Here is a 22,140-nt window from a genome sequence, read left to right as displayed (position 1 = left end):
AAAATAAATTTTGGTTTCAAGAAGGTCAGAACACAAAAGTCATACTGTAAATTTTATTTTGCCTCATTGATTAAATAATTTCTATTCTAAGCACATACTATTTGTTTTAGAGCATATTTTGGCATTCCATTCGTTAACCATTATCTTTCATGGATTTGGGTGAAAGAACTGTATCAAACTGTCCCCTCACATAAGATCCCACTGAAAAAATTGAAAGAAAAGTCTGTTTGGGTTCCTACTGATTCTTCTGGGTGAAATACTGTGTCTTCTGGAATAGCCAGGAATACGGTCATGGATTTAGTGAAATTTTCTCCTAACACATATGATTTTTCTTTCAGCAAATTATTTGTATAAAGGAAAACATTATACAGCAACACAAGCTGAATTCTATCATTGGCTTGCATGATACAAGCATAAGTGGGTTGACTACATCTCACATTTATAAGATCAAGTTATTTAATATATAAAATTCAAGATGTTGCTTTTAAAAAATGAAACGTTAATGTTGCATAATGTTTCCAAGAAAAAAAGAAAACACATTCACATCTAACTCACCCATACTCAAAACTATTGTAATAAATATTTTGCAGTCAAGCAAGCTAAAGCTACTTTAAAAAGGAACTGTCAATAATCTCTAAAATAGAACATAAAAATAACTAAGGTGTCCTTTTGATCCTTGTGAGTATACTTCATTTGTCCTTGAAAAAAAATATATCCAATATAGCTTTCAAAATGATTTATTATGTGTTATTGTTACAGTGTTCAATATTGTTCAATACTGAACTACTGTACTGATTACCACTCTCCCAGTCTGCTTTAGTTCTATCATGTGCTTTTATTTACCACCTGAGGCAAAAACATTTTAATTGGTTTAGGGAAGCTTGAACTCTCTTTTATCAATGACACATTTCATCAAAATAGAACGAAGCCAGGAACTGTATGTACCCTCCCAGTGTTGAAAGAGAATGTTTTTGTTTGAGGGCTTAAGTCTGGAAATGGATCTCTGCAGTGTAAATTACTTAATCACTTTAATAGCAATGGCAGAGCATCTCTGGTTTGTTCTCCTTCTTCCTTTTTTTTTTTTTATTAGTAAGAAATCTTATAAACAGATTGCACTAACTTTTCCATAGTTTAACTTTATTCTAAACAAAGACATTCTGCAAACTGACCGTAAAGTCTGTATTGTATATCTACCAACATTCTAGAATATAACATTACATGCTTTATAGTACTGGAAATGGCAGTACTGAATCATGTACCGTCTCCTGCTTTAAGAAGTTTCTGTTCAAACAATCTTTATATAAAACACAGAATTGTAGTCATGTTTGAAATAAGTGTCATTGTTTGCAGTGATTAGAATAAAAAAGATCAAATTTTTCCAGATCAAAAATGCACTTTTAAAAATCATATGACTTTCTTAGGGAAGATCTCATATGGCTTGTGAATGGGAGAAAAAAAAATTTCTTTCTATTTTATTAAAAGTACTTAATTGATCAGGCCAGGACCCCACTATGAACATCATATTTTTAAGAAGTTATTTAAAACAAAAATGTATGTGTCATTACAATATAGTAGTTAAACTTAATTACAGAACAAAGAATAAATCTATTAGTCTGTTTCTATCAGTACTTCCAACTGTGATCATAAATATTTTACATTGAAATATAAAACGAATTACACAACATAAACATTTTTTTCATGAACAACCGGATTAATGAACCCTTTTGTCCTGGGAGGTTACATATTACATCCCTCACAGAACCTGCCACAGCTCCTGTTTTATCCCAGCTGGGATATGGCTGGCTGGTACCAAAAACATGGTGACTGACCAGACAATTTCTATTTCAGCACATGTAGCTGCCCATGTGTACTTACACATACGAGTTCTCTTTGTCTTTTTTTCGATTAAGGAAATCTTCTCTATTCAAATACCAATTTTCACAAACGTTCTCAAAATTCATTACTTTTAAGAGCTCATACCCACCCAGCCCATATTGTTTGAAATCAGTTTCTAGGATTCAAATGTTTTTAGGGATACTTGGAAGGAAAGATGTACAGACAGACCAAAAGAATAATTGCATGTAGAATCATAGAATCATTAAGGTTGGAAAAGACCTCTCAGATCATCAAATTCAACCATCAACCCAACACTACCATGTCTCCTGAACCATGTCCCAAAGTACCACATCTACATGTTTTTTGAACACCTCCAGGGACGGTGACTCCACCACCTCTCTGGGCAGCCTGTTCCAATGCCTGACCACTCTTTCAGTAAAGACATTTTTCTTAATATCCAATCTAAACCTCCCCTGGCACAACTTGAGGCCATTTCCTCTTGTCCTATCACTAGTAACTTGGGAGAAGAGCCCAACACCCACCTCACTATAACCTCCTTTCAGGTTGTAGAGGTCTCCCCTCAGCCTCCTCTTCTTCAGGCTAAACAACCCCAGCTCCCTCAGCTGCTCCTCAGAAGACTTCTGCTCCAGACCCTTCATCAGCTTCATTGCCCTTCTCTGGACACGCTCCAGCAACTCAATGTTTTTCTTGCACTGAGGGGCCCAAAACTGAACACAGTATTCGAGGTGTGGCCTCACCAGTGCTGAGTACAGGGGGACGATCACTTCCCTACTCCTGCTGGCCACACTATTCCTGATACAAGCCAGGATGCTGTTGGCCTTCTTGGCCACCTGGGCACACTGCTGGCTCATGTTCAGCTGGTTGTCAGCCAGCACCCCAGGTCTTTCTCCACCAGGCATCTCTCCAGCCACTCTTCCCCAAGCCTGTAGCGTTGCATGGGGTTGTTGTGACCCAAGAGCAGGACCCACCACTTGGCCTTGTTAAACCCCATACAGCTGACCTTGGCCCATCAATCCAACCTGTCCAGACCCCTCCGCAGAGTCTTCCTTCCCTCAAGCAGATCAACACTCCCGCCCAACTTAGTGTCATCTGCAAACTTACTGAGGGTGCACTCAATCCCCTTGTCCGGACCATTGATAAAGATATTAAACAAGACTGGCCCTAAAACTGAGCCCTGGGGAACACCGCTTGTGACTGGCTGCCAACTGGATTTAGCTCCATTCACCGCAACTCTGGGCTCAGTCATCCAGCCAGTTTTTTACCTAGCGAAGAGTACACCACTCCAAGCCATGAGCCAACAGTTTCTCCAGGAGAATGCTGTGGAAGACAGTGCCCAAGGCTTTACTAAAGTCCAGGTAGATAACATCCATGACCTTTCCCTCATCCACTAGGTGGGTCACCTGATCATAGAAGGTGATCAGGTTAGTCAGGCAGGACCTGCCTTTCATGAACCTGTGCTGGGTTTCTTTATGTTATTATGTTCTTTATGCATATGTTTTCTTTCTTTAGAAATTCAAGTTAAACAAAAACAATAAAAAGAGACACCTATGATCTTTATCTCTCAGCTTGCACAGTGGTACCTTACTCCATGTCAGAGACACTCCAGTGTCACCAATAGTCACTGGAAAAGACGTCTGCTTACCTTGACATTTGTGATGCTTGCTCTCTGCAACCTTTAGACACTGCTGAGGATGTGCTGGGCAGATGTCAAATGGCCCTGCTTCACAGATTCTTTACAGGCTTCGGTGAGGAATGCCTTGTTAACCTTAGATCACACTTGAGACAGGTTGAGAAAAAATGCAAAAAAGCATGACATGTAGAACAAATAATACAGTTTAAAACATTTTATTTTTACCAGTGTTTACCAGTGCTTTTTAAGAATGATAAAAACAAGATGCTAATAATATTTTCAGGTTTTGTGCATTTCTTTCTCCACTTCTGGAGGTACCTTAAGTCCTACAGCTGTTTTCCTCTTTGATGAAATAGGTTCTCCTTTCACCAACTGAATTCTATTGTCTCCTTCAATATGATACAATTTCACTACCTTTTAATTGGAATACCTTTCATTTACATAACTGTTTATCTTACACTTAGTAAGGAACTTAGAAAAATTAGTGTAATGAGGAATGTATTTTTAGTGGACCTTATACTCTTTATCAGTTTTTCAATTAGAAACATACATAATACAAATATCTAAAGAAGCCAGTGCTGTATAGCTTATTGCCTTCTCTGGCTTCCAATATCTGGTTTGCAGCTTTCAACCACTTTAGGGTCAAGTGTTTTGGGTGACTGATCTCCAAGCTTTTCCTTTTAGGCATACCATAACAATATGGCTTTGAGAAGCTTTTGAACATTCTAGTTGGAGGTAATTTATCATGTGAGTGATTATGTTGGTAAAGCTGCTCAGTTAGCTTTAGATGGGAAATTAAGCAATCTTCTCTCCCACTGTTCACCTGCTGATGATTCTGAAGAAGCATTTGTATCCAAAACCTCCACAGATGAAAACAGCATTCAATACTGGGAATCCATACCCAGATTCTGAGAAAGGGATTTGTATTTCCGAAGAGCAAGTAGAGCTTCCATTGCCTTCAGTGGTCCAGGTGAGGCGCCAAAGAGCATCTGTCAAATCTCTGCCAGAACTTACATTGACACAAGGTTGACTTTTATGATATATTTGGCATTCCACTTCAAAACATTTCCAACACCACGCTACCAAAGCTTTTTATATAATTTATTCTGAAACAGGAAAGAGCCCTTCTATCTAAGTAAATACTACTGGTATTTAGGTGACTGTTACAAATAGGGAATATACAGGACCTGTGTGCCTAATTAAAAAAACTTCCCCCTGTGAAAGCTGTTTCACTTTGGTTCTTGAAAATGCTCTGTAACACAAAGTTTTGTTGACAAGTCATAGGTAAGTACAGAAAAATGGCAACCCTTCAAATAATTTGCTGAAATCCATCCAACTTTGGGCCTCTTTGGACTTAAGATTCTGATTACTTAAGTCGGCACTACAGTATTTCTTTACCATGCACAGTTAGATATGAGAGGATAATATATTTTTCATATGCTTATGAAAACCTTACTGGCAAGAGAGCTAGTAAAGTCTTTATTGAAAACACTTTTTAAATTTATTTTAAATTTTACATGAAAAATACTCCAAAAACATGCTGCAGGAGATGGTGCTTCCAGACCTGACCTAGTTTCCAACAAGTCAACAACAAATTTTTGTGCTGAATCTTAATTCTGTTCCATAATCTAAAATACTAATTTTGACATATCAAAACTTAGAGTCAAGCAGGGAAATCACATACTGCAGACCATGCCTTTTAAGAAGCTCAAAGAGAGCAAATGACCCAGCTATATCAAGATCTATAGGCAAACAGCAAGGTAGCTATAACATTTGGTAACATGGGAAACATTCAGTACATTATTACTTCATAGTGTTTACGTACACAAACCCAGTTCAAAGGAGTGCATTGTAAAAAAAGGCTCTGTGGTTTCCTATAAGGCCTGGTTGATCTTACATAAAACAACAATGTATGCAAACTAAAGTAGGTCCTATGATTTACAATGTTTTTTTCCATGTTATTTATTACTGAATGGCTTTAGATATATAGCGTATATATTTAATATTAATCTCTGGATTGTTTTGAGTTAGCACATTATTTCTTAAATTCTATTCCCTTTCTTTCCTTTTGTTTATTGGGTGCAATAAATTCTTATAGTTTCCCTTTTTCATTTTACAAGGTAAAAACTGTACTTAGTGCCTCATCTTATGGGTATAAAAATGGAATTTGATGGAGTACACTGTTATGATTTATACATCTCCACCCAGAACTGTCTGTGTTTTTAATCCCATAGTGAGGCTATAATGTCTCTATAACTACCATTTATTTCTGAATAAAAATATTTGATACAAGAAATATATAACTTTTTTGGGGAAAAACATTACAAGAAAGAAAAGCAAGAAAGGCTAGAAATAGATCAATTATCAGTGTGCCACAATCAGTCTATCTGAAATCAGACTTTAGACTTGAGTATACATTGCACACAGGTCTTGCTTTGGTGCTTTTCCTCTCTGGAGCATTAGCCTGAAGGAACAAAGGTGATCCTGTAACTGATCACTAATTACATATAAACCTTTCTTTTTTAAGCTTTTAAATATTGCACTGTCAGAGGGGAAAATCTCAAAGCCTGTTAATTTTCTAGCTAGTAATGGGGTGGGAAGGCACCAAGAGACTTCAGTTCAAGTAGGAAACTGCTAAGCTGTTAATCAAAGCACTCGATATATAGCTTATACTATCTCTGTACACAGTTGCTGACATAAGGCAGTTTAGCTTCAGTAAAATGACTTCACCTCTCCACTGAAGGAGAGCCTTCAAAAAATGTTAGTGAACTTCTCTCAGCAGTAGGAATACACAGAATCATAATCATAATAATGATAACAATAATTAATACAATTAGCCTGGGAATCAGAAGTTACTGAAAAGCCCCAGAGGAGCAAAAAGTTGAGGTTTCAGATGGATCACCACTTGTGTGTGCAAGCAATTACATGGTGTGATAACCTGCAATAAGTGAATGCAATTCCTGGGGAATTTTTATGAGAGAAAAGAAGGTATCAACTGAAATATCAAGAAGACACAGAGAAGGTGGAATAAATATTATACTGTTCGTGCACTTCTAAGACTCAACTAACATACTATACAAATGAAAATTCATAACTCATTTCCTCTTTTTTCATTTTAGTTGTTTCATCTTTATATAGTCCTCTGCAAAGTCAAACTCCATTGACCTGTACCTTCTACTTCAAAAATATGAATAAAGAGAGAGAGATGTCTCTTACTGGTATTAGCCTGCACGCATTCAATGACTACCATGTAATTAATCCCTTAGACAGAATAATTTAGGCTGGAAGGAACCACTGGAGAACATTTACACCAACCTCCTACTCACTGTAGGTCCCTTTAGATCCTGCTGCTGAAGGTAGCGGGCAGTCAGGTTTTGAGTACCTCCATGGATGGAAATTCCACAACCTATCCAGGCAACCTGTTCCACAGTTTGACCGCTCTCAGGGCAAAATGTTTTCCCCTTGCACTAGAATGCTCTTTCCCATGTTGTAACTTCTGGTCACAGCCTCTTGTCCTTCCACTGTGCTCATCCCAGAAGAGTCTAGCTCTGTCTTCTCAACATCCTCCTGCTAGTCATAGACAGCAGTAAGATTCCCTCTATTGCATTAGCCTTTTCTTCTTAGGATGGAACAAACATCTCTCAGCCTCTCCTTGTACATCATGTGCTCCAGCCCCTTAAGCATCTCAATGGCCCTCTGATGGACTTGCTCCACTATGTCAATGTTTTTTCTGTGCTGGGGAGGCCAAAACTGGACACCACTCCAGAGGTGGTCCTACAAGTGCCAGATAGAGGCAAAGAACCATCACTTCCCTCCACCTGCTGGCTACCCTCCTCCTAATGTAGCCCAAGATGCAGCTGGCCGCCTTTGCCAGAAGGGCACGCTGATGATTCAGGTGCAACTCACTCTCCACAAGGACTCTGGGTCCTTTTCTACAAAGCTGCTTCCTAGCCAGCCAGTGCTGCCCTGCTGTTGTACGGGCTTATTCCATCCTAGATGCAGGACTTTGCATTTGCCTTTGGTGAATTTCATGGAGTTCCTGACAGCCCATTTCTGGAGCCTGACAAAGTCCCTCAAACAGCAGCCTTGCTCTCCAGTGTACTGACCCGTCTCAATTCATATAATCTGCAAACTTGCAAAGGATGCACTCTGCCCAGTCACCCCAGTGTTACTGAAAACAAGGATGGTTGGCATCAATGCCTGAGGCATGCCACTCATAACCAGCTGCCAGGTGAGCTTTGTAAGAGTGATCACCACCCTTAGAGCTCAATGGTTGAGATAGTTTTCCACACACCTTACTGTCTAATTATCCACTCCATAGCACACCAATTTGGCTGTAGGAACACTAGATAGGCTGTTAAAGGTCTTGCTAAATTCAACGCATACAAAATCCTCTGCTCTTCCCTTATCTGATCGGCTAGTCATCTCATCATGGAATGGAATGCAGATGCCCCTTCTAGACCACATGGCACACAGGATATATAGGTAACCTAAAGAAAACTTATCACAGATGAGGAGTAGCCAGAGTACACAGGAACCACTTGCTCAGCAACTGTTTCCAACTGGTGCAAACTAGGAAAAAAATAAAAATCCAGAAATCTGGAAAGACATAACCAGCTTCCTGCTGGCCTTGTATTTTATTCTGAAATTTTGTGAGGAAACTTCTGTCCCCAAGGGTTCTGCTCACTGCAAACATGATACCCTCTGATAGTCAACAACAGGAGTCAGAATTTTTATTTGCTCTGTCAATGTAGCAACTTCTCATACAAATGCGATAACACTGGAAGCTCAATGGTGCAAGATCTAGGCTATTCATCCTCATCACTAATTGCTGAACTGAAATGAACAGATTTATTCACTGAAATACAAAATGCTTGTTGAAATTTTTGCCATGTTAAACTGCATATCAATTCTTCTTTTCAGTGTCATGTGAAAAAGGTGCCGAGCCAAGAATGTGCCTCGTCATGTGATTCATCGTAGCACGAACTTAGATTCACAGCTCCTGACAATCTCTTGAGTTTCACTTTCAGTTGCACTGCTCCAGAATGATGCTATCAAAGACAGAGAAGAGAGCTGGCCTAGGATTTCTCTGAACACAGGTGATGCCACTGAACATATACTAACTCCTTATGATGATTTTTTAAAACAAAAAAATTGGTAAGATGATAGTAGAGACAAATGGATTTTGAAACTCATCCATACATACTTCACAAAATGCTAAGTTTTGTAGAACACTATGCAAGGATGTACCATATGTCAAATTGCAGAACGGGATCTAACACTACCAGTTTCGTACAATTTAATAACAAGCATTTCAACCTCACCCATTTCTAGTGACTCAACAAGATGCCTGAATATCAGACTGTCTCCTCTGTTTTCCACAGCCAGCCATCTTAAGACGAGAGTTGCCAGAATACTCTAGATTTACCTGCTGATTATTTTTTCTTAACAGCAGTTTTAGCAGCAGTCCTACTGTTGTGCTGAAATGAGCAGTTTTCTTCTTAGTGTTACTTCTCAGGAGTTCATATATTTTTAAAAGAAAACTGGGTTAAAATTTCCCCTACTTTTGGGCAGCTTTGCAGCAATGACATTTTAAACATCTGGCAAAATCTTGCTTTGTTGTGAGGCAAAGTAAGCAGAATTTCACAGTTTAAAATTGATTTGATCCTTTTAAATGTTTTGAACTTATAATCATTAACAATCAAATAGTGGAAACCATTTAACTAGAAGAATAGATTTTTGCCATGACTAAATATATACTTGAAAGTGCTTTATTTAATGTTCGTTCTTTAAGAATTTTACTACACTTGATAAATGTGATTTAAACTTCACAAAACATCATTCAAAGAGGTATACATGTATATGTATTACATATACATATATGCATTACAAATGTTTTACTTGCCGCTATACTGAAATATAATCGCTATTACAAAGTAACAAAAACGAGTAGCAATTTGGAACAGGAGATCAAGAACATAAAATATATTCAGCTGAATCTATGGTTGAGAAATAGATAAGTGGTATATCATCTAATACTTGTGAATTTTGCTAGAGGACTGTCATCACCTCTAATTGTATGAAAAGGACTAAATGACTTTAAGCTCAAATCTTCAGAAAAAAAATGCTTTCAATTGTGTGTTTAATTTGCATAGGCAATTACTGTCCTTTCAGACAGCCACTGTAATTGTGATTGCTCTGACTACATGTCCAAATTAGAGAAAAAAATGCAAGCGCAGTTACATAAACTTTCTGCCTGAATGACTGCAAGTCATTAGTTTCTTCTCATCTGAAAGATGGATTTAGCAATAGAAAGCATACTGGATACAAATGAAGAAATGTGGCTTCAGGGTCATAAATCTTCTTAGTGTTAAAAACAAGGTATGCCATGTACTGGACATGAAAGGTGGACAGCAGATACAAACACAACGAGAGTGGAGGACTACATAACAGCCGTTCTAGGTTGGAATAGCTAACATATGATGGGAGGATTAGAGTGGCCACATGGCGCTGGAAACATAATGATGATGATGGTGGTGAATGATTATTGTCAAGAAGCTACGGAGTGCTGGATGAAAGCATGAGGCTATGGGAAAATTCACAGGCAAGTGAGTATATATGACTTGCAGGGCAACTGCGCAAGAGGCAGTAAGAATGGCATGAGACAATCAAATGAGAAGACTGATCATTAAAGCCTGATGGATGGGTATACACTGAAATGCAGATAGCTTCCATAGCAAACCATAGCAAGATCTCACTAAGAACAACTTCTTAGGGCATGTGATCCCCAAAGCTATTTTGTGTATTTCAAAAGGGCAGGAGGGAAGTAAGAAGAGAAAAAAACCCCCACCTCTTAATAGGCTCAGATCTTTCTAGAATTCATAGTTTCACAAAACCCAAAGAAAACTGAATTTGTACAAAACGGTGAAACTTACTTCTTTCCACCTAATGGCAAAATTTATAAAAACCCTTTCTGGTACTTGCAGTTATGGTCCATGATCCATCAGGACCATGAATCATTCAAAGTATTGAATCTCAGGAATAGATTGTTATAACTAACAGAGGAATGATGTAGTCAGGAAATGCTTCTATTCATCTACACAGTTTTGAACTGAGAGAGGAATGTGTTATTGAGGATATGTTCCTAATTCATCTAGACAGTTCTAGAACACAATCTTCCTTGAAGTTTTGAGCCTATCTATTGCTACTTAGAATGACAGAAGAAAGTGGATTTTATTAGTCTTTACTCTTTTGTTAAAAAGAAAGTATGAAAATGGGAAGCAAACAAAAACATCAGCATAATTTTGTACGTGGAGAGATATGAAAGCAAAAAAAAAAAAAAGAATAAAGCAGTTTATATGTTCAAGAATAAAAGCTGTTAGTAGAAATGCCAAGAGTATGTAAAGCAGGGACAAGTCATGGTTATTGTGGGAAACCATAAATTTGAAATCCTTCACTTTGTGTCTTCCAAAGCAGATGTTCAGCTGCTATAAATCAGTTAAGCTCTCTGACCCTTAATTTCTTAACCACAGGATTGTGCCGAGGATTTTTTTGCACTGAATTTAGTTAAACTGTGTTATTCTAGCTATTCTAAGAACTACAACACCCTCTAGTGGACAAAGAATTTTTATTTAAATATGGTAAACCAGTTAATTTCCATGATCTGAAGCAACCACTGGTTGCATTCTTCAAAACGTCGAGCTTGAGTGTATGACTCACACATATACGCTCTGTACAATAAGTTATAATGATGTATAAAATATTATGATTATTTTGGTGTGATTCTGTGATTCCGTAAAGAGGAAGTAGGAATTCATCTGAGAACAAATAAACATCACATCTGATGTGAAAGACCCACCTCAAATCAATCCTGAAGTTACAGTAACTTACTCATGACCTCCCTCTCCCTAAGGTTTCTCATGTGACAAGAGCTTTTCTCAGTACTGCCCACCAACTCCTCTGAGGTCTGATTGTTCACAAATCATTGTTCTCAACATGGCTGCTCCCTCTGAATCTTTTGTCCTTGCATTCTTTCTTATGTATTCTTAAAATGTCATGAGTATGTGACACGTTTGCAGAATGCATTGCAGAAACAAATGTGTCACAGGCCCAAGGAACTCAGAGACTCTTGCGGAAAGGGTATCAATATGAAAGCAGATGGGATTTTCAGCTACCTCTGTGAAAAGAGATGAAATAATGAATTTTCATAACGGATCTGAAGGACAAAATGTCATATGGGAAGAAATAGATTGTTCCAAGAATAAAAAAAAAAGCAGTAGCATTTATATTAATACTTAAGGAGACAAAACAATGGTAAAGGATGGAAAATTAAACAAAAGGCAGGTGTCATTAAACAGAACTACTGTAGATGAAAAGGAGGTGAGAACATAAAGGTAGGAATACCACTGTGTCAGGCTTTTAGAAAAGAGGAATTTGAAACAGAAAACCTGAGAAAGTAAGAAAAAACATTTAGAGAGCAAGACACTTAAATGGACAAACGGTTTTGATTGCCACCCTTGGAGAAAGAGGTTCCTGTCCCTTTAGCGCAGACCACTTCCTGAGTATCTTCGTTTTTCCCCATCAGCAATCCGAACAACCTCTTCATTCATTCTGCATTATTCCAATACGTCACCTGCTTCAAAACAAAAGTTCCCCAGTAAAATCAACTTTTCCCCAGTATCTCCAAGACGAAAAGCAAAGCTGGTCTAAACGCTTTGATGGAGTTCTCCGCAGGAAACCAGTCCTTTTGCAAAATCGGAACTTTCCCATCCAATTTTGACTAAATTATGTGTATTTAATTCTTTCAGCATTTCAATATAATTAATATATTTCTATTCAGCCTTACTGAAATCAAACAGTTCAGTCTTTTGTTTCAAATAACTTTTCAGTTGGAAATGTAGTTCACATTACTAAAATTGATGACTCTACATGATTTTAAAAATTTAACTGCATTACTAGCTCTTTTTATCCTTTCTTCTGTGCATTATCACCGCTAGGTAAACTCTGCAAGTAGTAAGAGTAGTGACTGCACAGCACGTTATTAGTCCATTCATGTCACACTAAACTTGTCTGCGCCACTTGTAACTAATAATGCCAAAGATACAGTATTAGCATCACTGTGTTGGTACTTGACATTGTTAATTTAATTATACCCCTAATGGTCATAATAATTACAGCCTTTTTCTTGCCAATTACAATGCCAAATTTTTTCCTTTTCTCCCCTAAAACTGCAGTCCATAATCCAAAGGCATTTGCTGTGCGCCATATACTGAGTAACCACATAAGGATAATGGATATTTAAATTTTACCTGTCTCTGTGAGATCATTTTACGTGAAAATAACAGAAAATCTCAGTATGCTTTGGGAGGAAAAAAACCCCAACAATCTTGTCTTTAAACAACGTGAAAATGCCATGGTATCTTGTAAAAGTGAATAAATGGCTGTTTCTAAAATAATCCATTTTCTGTCATACTTTCCACACTTAACACTTAAGAATCTTAAATGAAATGCAACAGCGAGTAGAATCGTTATGTTCTGATGTAGCTTGTACTATGAATATAGGGATAGTCACTCACTGGCATTTCTGCAAATGGAGTTATAGCTCCAGCAATTTAATACAACTTAACTAATATTGCCTATACTGTTAAGATATTATATATATGGTATTTAGGCAAAAAAGAACTCTTTTTTGACTTGCTATAATGGCTATTACAGAAAGTTGCAATTCTACAGGAATTCCTTCCCATTCCATGAGGGTGTCAACCCCAAATATGAACATGCTCAGGACAATCATTAGCTTGTTTTGTCTCATCAACAGATTCTGAGGGCAAATATCTACCAAGAAATGGGTAATTTTCTCTTTTCCATAATTTCAGTAGGAGTCAGTCCTCTAAGAACTTTTTCAAACCCAGCACTAATTCATCGCTTAAAAAGAAAAAGCAAGAGACATCAGAGATTTCTATTTCTTAGACTTGGAGTCTACCTTCCCAGAGAATCGGTGCTGCCACACAGGTCAAAACATAATAAGTTTTACCCTCTTTTCAAAACAAGAAGGCCTAAGGAGAGAAAAAATGAACCATTCAAGTCTTGGGGCCATAGTATGTCCCTTGGCACCTGAAGAGTTTCACTTTTGTGCCCCAATTTCCCTCCTCATCTTCCTGCTGGCAGAAAGCAACTTACTCTGCCCATTCCCTAGATTGGGGGCGGGGGCTTTTCCTTCGCCAGGCAACAAACCCTGCAGGACCACCCCAATTCAGGATGAGGACACTGAGCAGACAAGCGTGACATTGTGTTCGTGTCTCTTCTGTATAGGGTCTCACTGGCTAACCTAAGCAAAAAATGGAGTTAAGTGCCTCTCTCTCCCACTGCTTTGTCATCACTGTTACTACAACTATCTTCACCTCTTAGCTGAGAACTTAACTGGAAGAATCAATGTCACCCATTCTTGCTGCTGACCCTCACTCCGGAGCTTACCTCTGCTGCAACAGAGGGAGTAGTCAGCATTCTGTAAACCGGAGACATTAACTACTCCCCACACACAAACGTGCACACAATTGGAATTTTGAGTTGGATTTCTGATATCAAAATTCCTTCTCATAAATCATCCTGAGGGCAAATAGGTACATAACACTTCATGTTGTACTAGAAGCAAAATCTAGATACATTTGCATCAGTAGGATGCTAGGGATCCAAACAACAGACAGACAACTAAACACTTTTGTGATTTGGCTCAATGGCCTTTTCTAGCCCACCACAACATTTCAACATCTTAGCAACACTTTTTCTATATAGACCCAACACTGTGATTTTGGGCTGGGAGGGTATATGTGTGTGTTGAGGTAATTAAAAGAAGGGGGCAAACAGCTAAGGGTACTGTAGAAAACTGTAATTGTAATCTGCAATTATAGCTCCTCACTTATGTCAGAACAATTTATATACCACCACGATTCTCTTTGGAGCTGTATGCACAAAGTAGCTTGGCACTTATTAATATACTTGGTTTTCCTACCACCAAAGATAGACAATGCATTTTAAAGACAAGTAAGACAAAGCTCTCTCAGTGTGGATGAACTTTATTGAGATTTGTCTGGCAAAAATGTACAATGTCTGTAACTCATTGCAGTCTGTCAACAGTTCATAGCAGTAAGCCCATTAACTCTCACTTAATCAAAAAACTTTTATGAACACGCTTAATCCTTTCAAAATATATTAAGTAAACTAAAAGGAGCTGTGCACTTATAAAGTATATGCTTATACTCTGTACCTTCTCCTTCTGTGTAGTGGAGAACTGTTTTGTTACATACTGAAGTTAACAGAATCAAGCTAAACCAAGTGAGTCTGGATTACAGATTAGAAAGGAGAGAATGGTAGATGCTATGCTTTCCTGAAAAAACAAAACCAGGCCAAACCAGCCTGCAGAGGGAATTAACAGCATTTCACACACAAAAAAAGAAAAAAGTTAATAGTGCATATTATTTAAGAGGGAAAAAGAAAACTTGCAGATATTTTTTAAAGTGCACATTAAATCACCAAACTAACCACATGATGGCAGTCCAACATTAAAAAAAAGGAAACACACCCGTGCATTTAATAAAAACTATTTGAAAAAGTACTTCAAATCTGTGCATACTGCTCAGATATATTCCAAGCAATGCTGCAGAACAGTGAGTTTTAACCTTTCTTGATTTGCATACCGTTAAATATTTTCAAGGAGTTAAAGACCTGATATGCAGAGCAGTCTGCTGTTTTATTTATTTTCCATGAAGCTGACTTTATAGTGCAGTTCATATATCCCAGAGTCCACGGAAACAAGATTTAAATACCAGTTTAATAATTTTAGAAAATATTATTTCTATGTATTAGTGTGCTGATCTGCACACTCTTCACTGAGTTCAGACTCCAATCCATGATACTCTGTTTCTGAAACACAGTACATAGCTCACCTTCATATAACATAGGTCAACCTGATATTAGACCTGATTGAGCTCTTAATTTCTCCCTTAGCGAGCAAAACCAACAACCTGAGAAAACAGAAGTCCCAGTACATTCCTAATTCCAAAATACCAGTTTTCTGGTAAGCTTATCTCCTAGTCCCCCTTCTATAGTTTCCTCCTCACCAACTGCAACCCAACTGTCTACATAAATTCACATACCTATCTTCCAGTCAAACTCTTTGGTAGGCATATGCAACATATCACTAGTTTATGAATGCCCAAAACTTAAAAGATAATCAGTGACAGATCAAAAGACATAACTGATGACACCCACAGTCTTATTTGCTATATTCAGTTTGCTACATATATTGTTTGCTACAGCAGACTACATGGTTTGCCTTTTCCCATTTGTATTAGCGAGGCTAATGATTTCAGTGGTATTTCCCAAATCATTTCCTAATGCTTTTCCTAACCAGCACATGGCAGATTGCTCCGGTTGGCACATATGCCCAAAATTGCTCCCTTTTTCCCAGATTCATTAACTTTTACTTGCCTATATTGAACTTCATGTGCTGTATGTTGACCAAATCAAGATGGGTCGAATTGCTTTACATCTTGTATCTCTCATTACTGTCTTTGCTTTTTTCAGTATAGTAACTCTGAAGACATGTTTCTCATATCTGGGTTCAATTATATGGAGTAAATTAGCAATATCAGAGGTATACAATAGTCAGTAGGTGGTGACATGTTTTAAAAATGCAATAATTTTTACACAACACAGGGCATTAGCCTAAAACCTGTCACTGCTGCACAACAAAACTGCTACCACACCAAAATGTGACTTTCTGTCATTCTAACTCAAGTTAGAGATACAGATTCTATTTAACTTGATGTTGTGACTTCACAGCAGTACTAGCTGCTAGCTCACCTGTGTGTCTATAATCACCGGTGTGCAGTTGATAAGAACTCTTCCACTCCATGATGAGAAAGTAAACCGTTGTGCATATTTAGAATGCATTAAACTGCAACACGTCTTCTGGGTCACAACTTCTGAGGTTGTGACTGAGCTTTTCCTTACATCTGTTTCAGTGTGAATACCTGCTTGCACCCATGAAATCAAATGGCACTTCCTTCTAATTTACTTCCTTTCCACAATGGGCAAATGATGATCTAACACACCAGAGAGGAAGTGGAGGAGGAGCTTTTCCAGCCTTTTGGTGCCTCTGGGTGGTGCCATCCAACTCCTCTTCCATACAGCAGTGGCCATCATCCAGTTGTAGGCTCAGCATCCTTGCAGTGCCTTCCCCCCTCGATTCTCCACTTGTTCACTGAATCCATGGATACTGCACCCCCAGCATCCATGACAACGTTAAGTTCGCTTCCATAGAACAAGCCCAGCATCTTGAAGAGATGGGCTTAAACTTGCAGTTCTTTCCTCCGCCTGCCTGTCAATGGACAGTCTGAACTCTATTAGGCTAGCTGACCTATGCTTGCACCGTCACACCATTCAGATATATATACACACACTTCTGAAATATTTCAAATATACATTCAGTACACTTCAAAATATATTTGATATTTCCCTCTTGCTTGTGGGATGTTCAGTTTTAAGCTTGCTATACCTACCATTAAACTCAAAAGCACTACAAGTAAACTTGCATTTTACTGCACAATTGATTCAAAACTCACAAAAATTAAAGAACATAATGGCCTTTATTATAGTATGTACAGAACATGATTTTGTTGTTACAATGCCTTTAATTCTAATTAAATTCTTTCCACTCGTTTGGAGCTATTCTTTCTTTCTGCTAAAAAACCGTGTCCATTATAAACACTACTTATATCAATCCAGAATCCATTCTGTTAGTCAAAACTGAAGGAAATTGATGGCTTCTCGGTAATTATTCAGAAAATGTTTAATTGTGCAAGTGTTTGAAAATGTTTAAAAATCAGAAGTACAGCCACACCATCTTCTGATCAATTTGTGGTATGACATGTCAGAAAGCTTACAAACACCCTGAGACTGGCTATTTTCATACTTAATTCAGAAAGACTGCACATGTAACAGTCTCAGTATGTGCTCAGTCTCCACAGAAGTAATGTGTGTGACGAATATAGAGTGGGCGGGCACAATATTGCAGCTCAATTCCTTCTGTACTCCACATGAAGAATTCCAAGTGGCACCGGCAATACAGTTTCACCCAGAAAACTTTTAGATTGAAATGCTTTTTAAGGGAACATCTTTAATCCAGTTTTGTCAGTGGTAACGGTTACTACTCTTCTAAAGAATTTTGTTTAATAAAGTCTGTGTTAATCTTGTGCACAACACTGACCATAAAACCTCAATGAATAATTCCCATTTAAATGGCAATTATCTTTCAGAAAAAGGATGGTAATTATCTTTTATAAGAATACCACTCTATTTCTAGAATCTCTACTGGAGAAAAATCATTACTAAATTAGATAAATGAAACTTTTTTTCCAAATTCAAACCTTTTCAAGTTCATGGGATGTCAACCTACCACAGCTCCTAGTGAAAGCCACACAGTTACCTTCCATTCTTCATTTCAAACTATTGTATGAATATAGGTAGTGCTAGGTAAGAATGCTGTTTCCAAAAGAGTAGAAATATTTCATGTATACATACAAACAGTACATTTTACCTATATGTTGGGTTAGTGCTTACACAAGACACTATACAACAAATATATAAAGGAAGCTCTCTACTTCTGTTGGTATGATTCCTGACAAGCCTGGGTATATCCAGCCCATATGCAAGCTAGAGTCTTTACACTGACTACTGTCTGCTTCACATTAGGACTTCCAAGGCCACCATCTCCGACGCCACTATCTCCGCACCAACACCGCTCCATTCTGCTCAACTTTTAACAAAGCGTCGGGGCAGCCCGTACCGACCAGAACCCACGCCGGCAGTGCGAGCAGGGGCAGAGCCAAGCCCCGGAGGGAGAGGGAAGCCCAAGGGGAGCTGCTGCTAGCCAGAGGTACCGGCCTCACGCCCGGGTGGCTGACAACGCGGGCTACCGCTCGGGTCTGGGTACCCAGCTAGCCACCTCCCTCTCACACACACCCCCCATACCCCCTCCCCACCACACACCCCACCCCCACCCCCCACCTCCCTCCTCCCCCCCCCACCCCCCCCACACGCCCCCCTCACACACACGCCCCCCTCACACACACGCCCCCCTCACACACACGCCCCCCTCACACACACGCCCCCCTCACTCTCTGAGGCCGGTGGCTGTGCCCTGCGCAGCCAGCCCTACCGCCGGGCTGAGCCACGGATACCACAGGGCTACCGCTACCAGGACTGGCCGGAGGGAAGTAGCAGTGCGCTCCTCGCTCCCTGTCAGCTACCACTCCGCCCTCAGCCAGCGTCTCCTCCAGGAGCAACAAACAGTTGGCTGGGCTGGGCTGGGCTGGGGCTCGCGATCCCAGCCCCGGCCCTTCCCGCCTTCCGGCGCCGGCGGAAGCAGCGGGGCCTGCTGGGGAAGCGGAAAGGGGCCGCCAAGCCTGCACCGCCCCCACGCGCCAGCGCCCCGCCCCGCCCGGCGCGGCCCGGCCCGGCCCCGCCCCTGCGCAGGGGCAGCGGCTGCCACTGCCGCCTGTGCCGCCGGGAGACACCTCGCCCGCCCGCTCGGGCCCCGGGCCGCCGCCGCCCCGTCATGTCCGAGGCGGGCCAGGAGCTTGTCCACCTGGTGTGGGGCAAGAAGGCCGGGCCCCGCGGACTGGCCGACACCATCTTCTGCCGCTGGGCGCAAGGTACCTGCGTGCGGCTTGTGCCGGCCCCGCTCCCCGCCCGGCCCTTCCCCCGCCCCGCCGCCTCCCCGCCCGGCCCGCTCCCCCGGCGTCGGCCCGCCGCGGGCCGCCCGGGCACACCCGCGGCTCTGCCCGCTGCCGCCGCGGGGCTCCGGGCCCAGCTGCGCCCGTGCCCGTGTGTCTGCCGGGGGAGGGGGGCGCCGGTGCGTGGGGCAGGGCCCCTCCGCGTCCCTGCCCGCGGGGACCGCGGCGGACGTTCGGCTTCGTGCTCTTGGGTCACCGGCGACCCGGCGCGTGGCCCACGGGAGAAATGATGCAGCAGTTTCACTTGCTAAATAATATTTCTGCAGCTTGGTCGCGTTCTGCTACACATCTTCAAAGGAACTCAAAAGAGTTAGGGAAGGAAATCTATTTCTTAATGTATTTTAACAGCATCTGGCGCCGTGATTTTAAATAGCCTGTGGAAACATGAACGTAAGAACATGAGTACTTTTTTTTTGTTTTGTTTTTGCGAAGAACGTGGGAGTCACAAATAGAACTCTGAACAGTGGGGACAGGCTCGGGACAGAGGCCCGCACAGTTTTTTGTACACTGGTTCTTTGGCTATTGAAGCAGGTGCCACATCTTTAGGATGTAGCAAGAGATAAAGCGCAATAGACATGGAGCCTGGGGTATTTGTAAGATCTTTTTTTTTCCATATTTAAATGATGCAGCCTACACATAGTCTTTTCTTGATGTAGTCTTTCTGGCATTCTTTCAAAACTACAACTGTGAGGTGTAGTACAGAGACTTACTGATAAAAATGGCATGCAAGAAGTCTGTCTGTGTACCTGTCCTGGCTGAAGAAAAGGAATAATAGCGTTCTCTATAACTTACTGTGGGCTTTGAAGAATTTTTGTAATGGTTATGAAGGTCATAATAAAAACACCCCTGATTCCTGGAGACAGTTCACAAATGATAGTGGAATTTATAGATTTTTTTAAAATTATTATTTTTTAATTTATTCAGGTCTCAGGGTAAAGTTGGCTGAAACAAAATGTTCTCAGTGCTCTCTGCTCCTTGCTGCTCTCTGTTTTTTTTAATGTGAGTTTTGTTGTCTGTGTAGTTCCAGTAGATGCACATGTGGTGTTGATTTGGGAGCTGATTTTGGGAGCTGCAGTGCATTACCAAGCTCTCATATCTTTTTCCCTAGGTTAATTTGTGTTAATTTGGTGAGAAATATTTGGGGAAAAAATGCTAAATTCCTTTTAAGTTCTAGAATTTAAACAGGCCTAGTAAAGCCATTACTTTTCCTAGGGAATTGATTATTTTCACTGAAATACAATTACTTTCTGAAATACCTCTTCAGTTTTGGTAGCATTGCTGTTTCAGTACAAGGTTTTTTCAAAGTCAAAAAACCAGAATTGGTACTGAAAAGCTTAACTATTTCTGTTCCCTTCTCTATATCCTCTTCAATATAATCAATTTTATGTAGTAGAAACACATGACAATCACTTAGTATGTTGTTTGGAGGTCTTGTGCTGGGATTCAGAAAAGTCAGTCTCAGTCTGTTACAGTGTGTAGCACCACAATACATTTACCCAACTTTCAGTTTCGATTTTGTTGAAAAAGTTCTGCACCATTTACCTACTGCAAACGAGTTTTGACAACACTTGACTCATCAAGATTAAAAAAAGAAAACCAAACATAAAAATCAAGCTTTATTATTTCCAAAGGCTTCAAAGTTTAAAACCTAGACCCTTGTTTTCACATCGTATGTGCAGAAAGTATCAAAGAAGTATAAATGGCTCTTGCTTAAACAACTGGTTTGGTGTTGGTTTTTTTTTTTGTGGTTTGGGGTTTTTTTGTTTTAGAGCGTAGTGCCAACACTGGTATTTATTTCAGATAATTTCTGAATGTTGTGTGATCCTTTCTCAAACCCTTTGGAAGTTTAGAACTATAATTCCCATTTAGAAAGAAAAGTAGAGAAGTAGGGAGGGTGTTGAGGAATGTAAGACTAGAACCCATCAGTTTCTCAGTAAAGCTAGCAATGTTCTGGGAATCCTCGTCATGCACCAAACTCGTTAACCATCATATTTGTTTGGTCAAAGCTGAAGACAGACTGATCTCCAGGCAGTTACCAGAACCAACCTAGCTAATGTGGATGTGCTGTTTGGAGTTAGTGACAGTAATTCCCTCAGTTTGCTGCATTGGCAACTTCAAATATATTTTTTTGATTCCTGACTTAACAAAGGCATGGCTGCAAAGCTGTTGTTGCAGTTGGGGTTTTGGGTTGGGCTTTTTGGTGTTATTTTTTAAATAGAAAAAATTTTTCTTTATGATTGCAGCAGAATTTGTGCTTTGAACCTTGTGAATCCCTTTTACCAGAATCCTCAAAGTGGACACAGGAATGTAGTGCAAAGGCTCAGACTGCACTTCAGTGGCATATCATGTTCATGTTTCCTGGCATAGTTATGATGACTTGGAAAGGAGTTAGGAGGAGGACTGGACCGTAAAGAAATGTACCCATGTTAGGAGTGATTTTCTTCACTGAGCCAAGAGATGAATTCCATTCATAAAGCCGCTCTTCAGATCAGCCCTAAGGCATGTGGCATCAGGTCTACACAATTATGAATGTGGCAGGTTTGAGCGCAGCATCCTTTTCAGAATTACCTAAGCTGTTTTCTCACTGGTCTTTGGAAAGAAAGATACAGGACAGTCTTTTCAAAACAACTATTTAACTTCAAAAGCATAGTGTGAAGGTACTAATACTACAGTTCATGTATGTATGTGTAACATAAAACGTAAAATGGTCCATTTTATTTGGATCCTCTTTCAGCTTCCAGGTTGGGAGCTGGGTGAGTAGACTGGCAATTTTCCTTTTATTTCTCTCCTATTCTTTCCAGGTCTCTTTTTTTTTTTTTTTTACATGCCTGGAACTCTGTTTTTCGTCTAGTACCTTTA

At 39.9% G+C, this 22,140-nt stretch overlaps 1 protein-coding gene across 2 annotated transcripts in view; it reads left to right on the top strand.

Annotated features, from left to right (window-relative positions):
- Window positions 1-18,976: 18,976 nt before the first annotated feature.
- The window catches only part of MINDY3 (MINDY lysine 48 deubiquitinase 3), a 55,840-nt gene continuing 52,676 nt past the window's right edge, over window positions 18,977-22,140 (top strand). Inside the window, exon 1 of one of the 2 annotated variants that reach the window (XM_064444702.1) lies at window positions 18,977-19,200. Coding sequence is in view for 1 of the 2 variants with exons in the window: in XM_064444701.1 (XP_064300771.1) it covers window positions 19,104-19,200 (97 nt within the window). In the remaining variant the exon portion in view is untranslated. The remainder of the gene's footprint in view (window positions 19,201-22,140) is intronic. The other variant, XM_064444701.1, reaches the window with a different exon arrangement.

Source organism: Phalacrocorax carbo, chromosome 2 (assembly GCF_963921805.1).
Source record: "Phalacrocorax carbo chromosome 2, bPhaCar2.1, whole genome shotgun sequence".
Lineage (NCBI taxonomy): Eukaryota > Metazoa > Chordata > Aves > Suliformes > Phalacrocoracidae > Phalacrocorax > Phalacrocorax carbo.
This window is presented reverse-complemented; position numbering and strand designations above follow the sequence as displayed.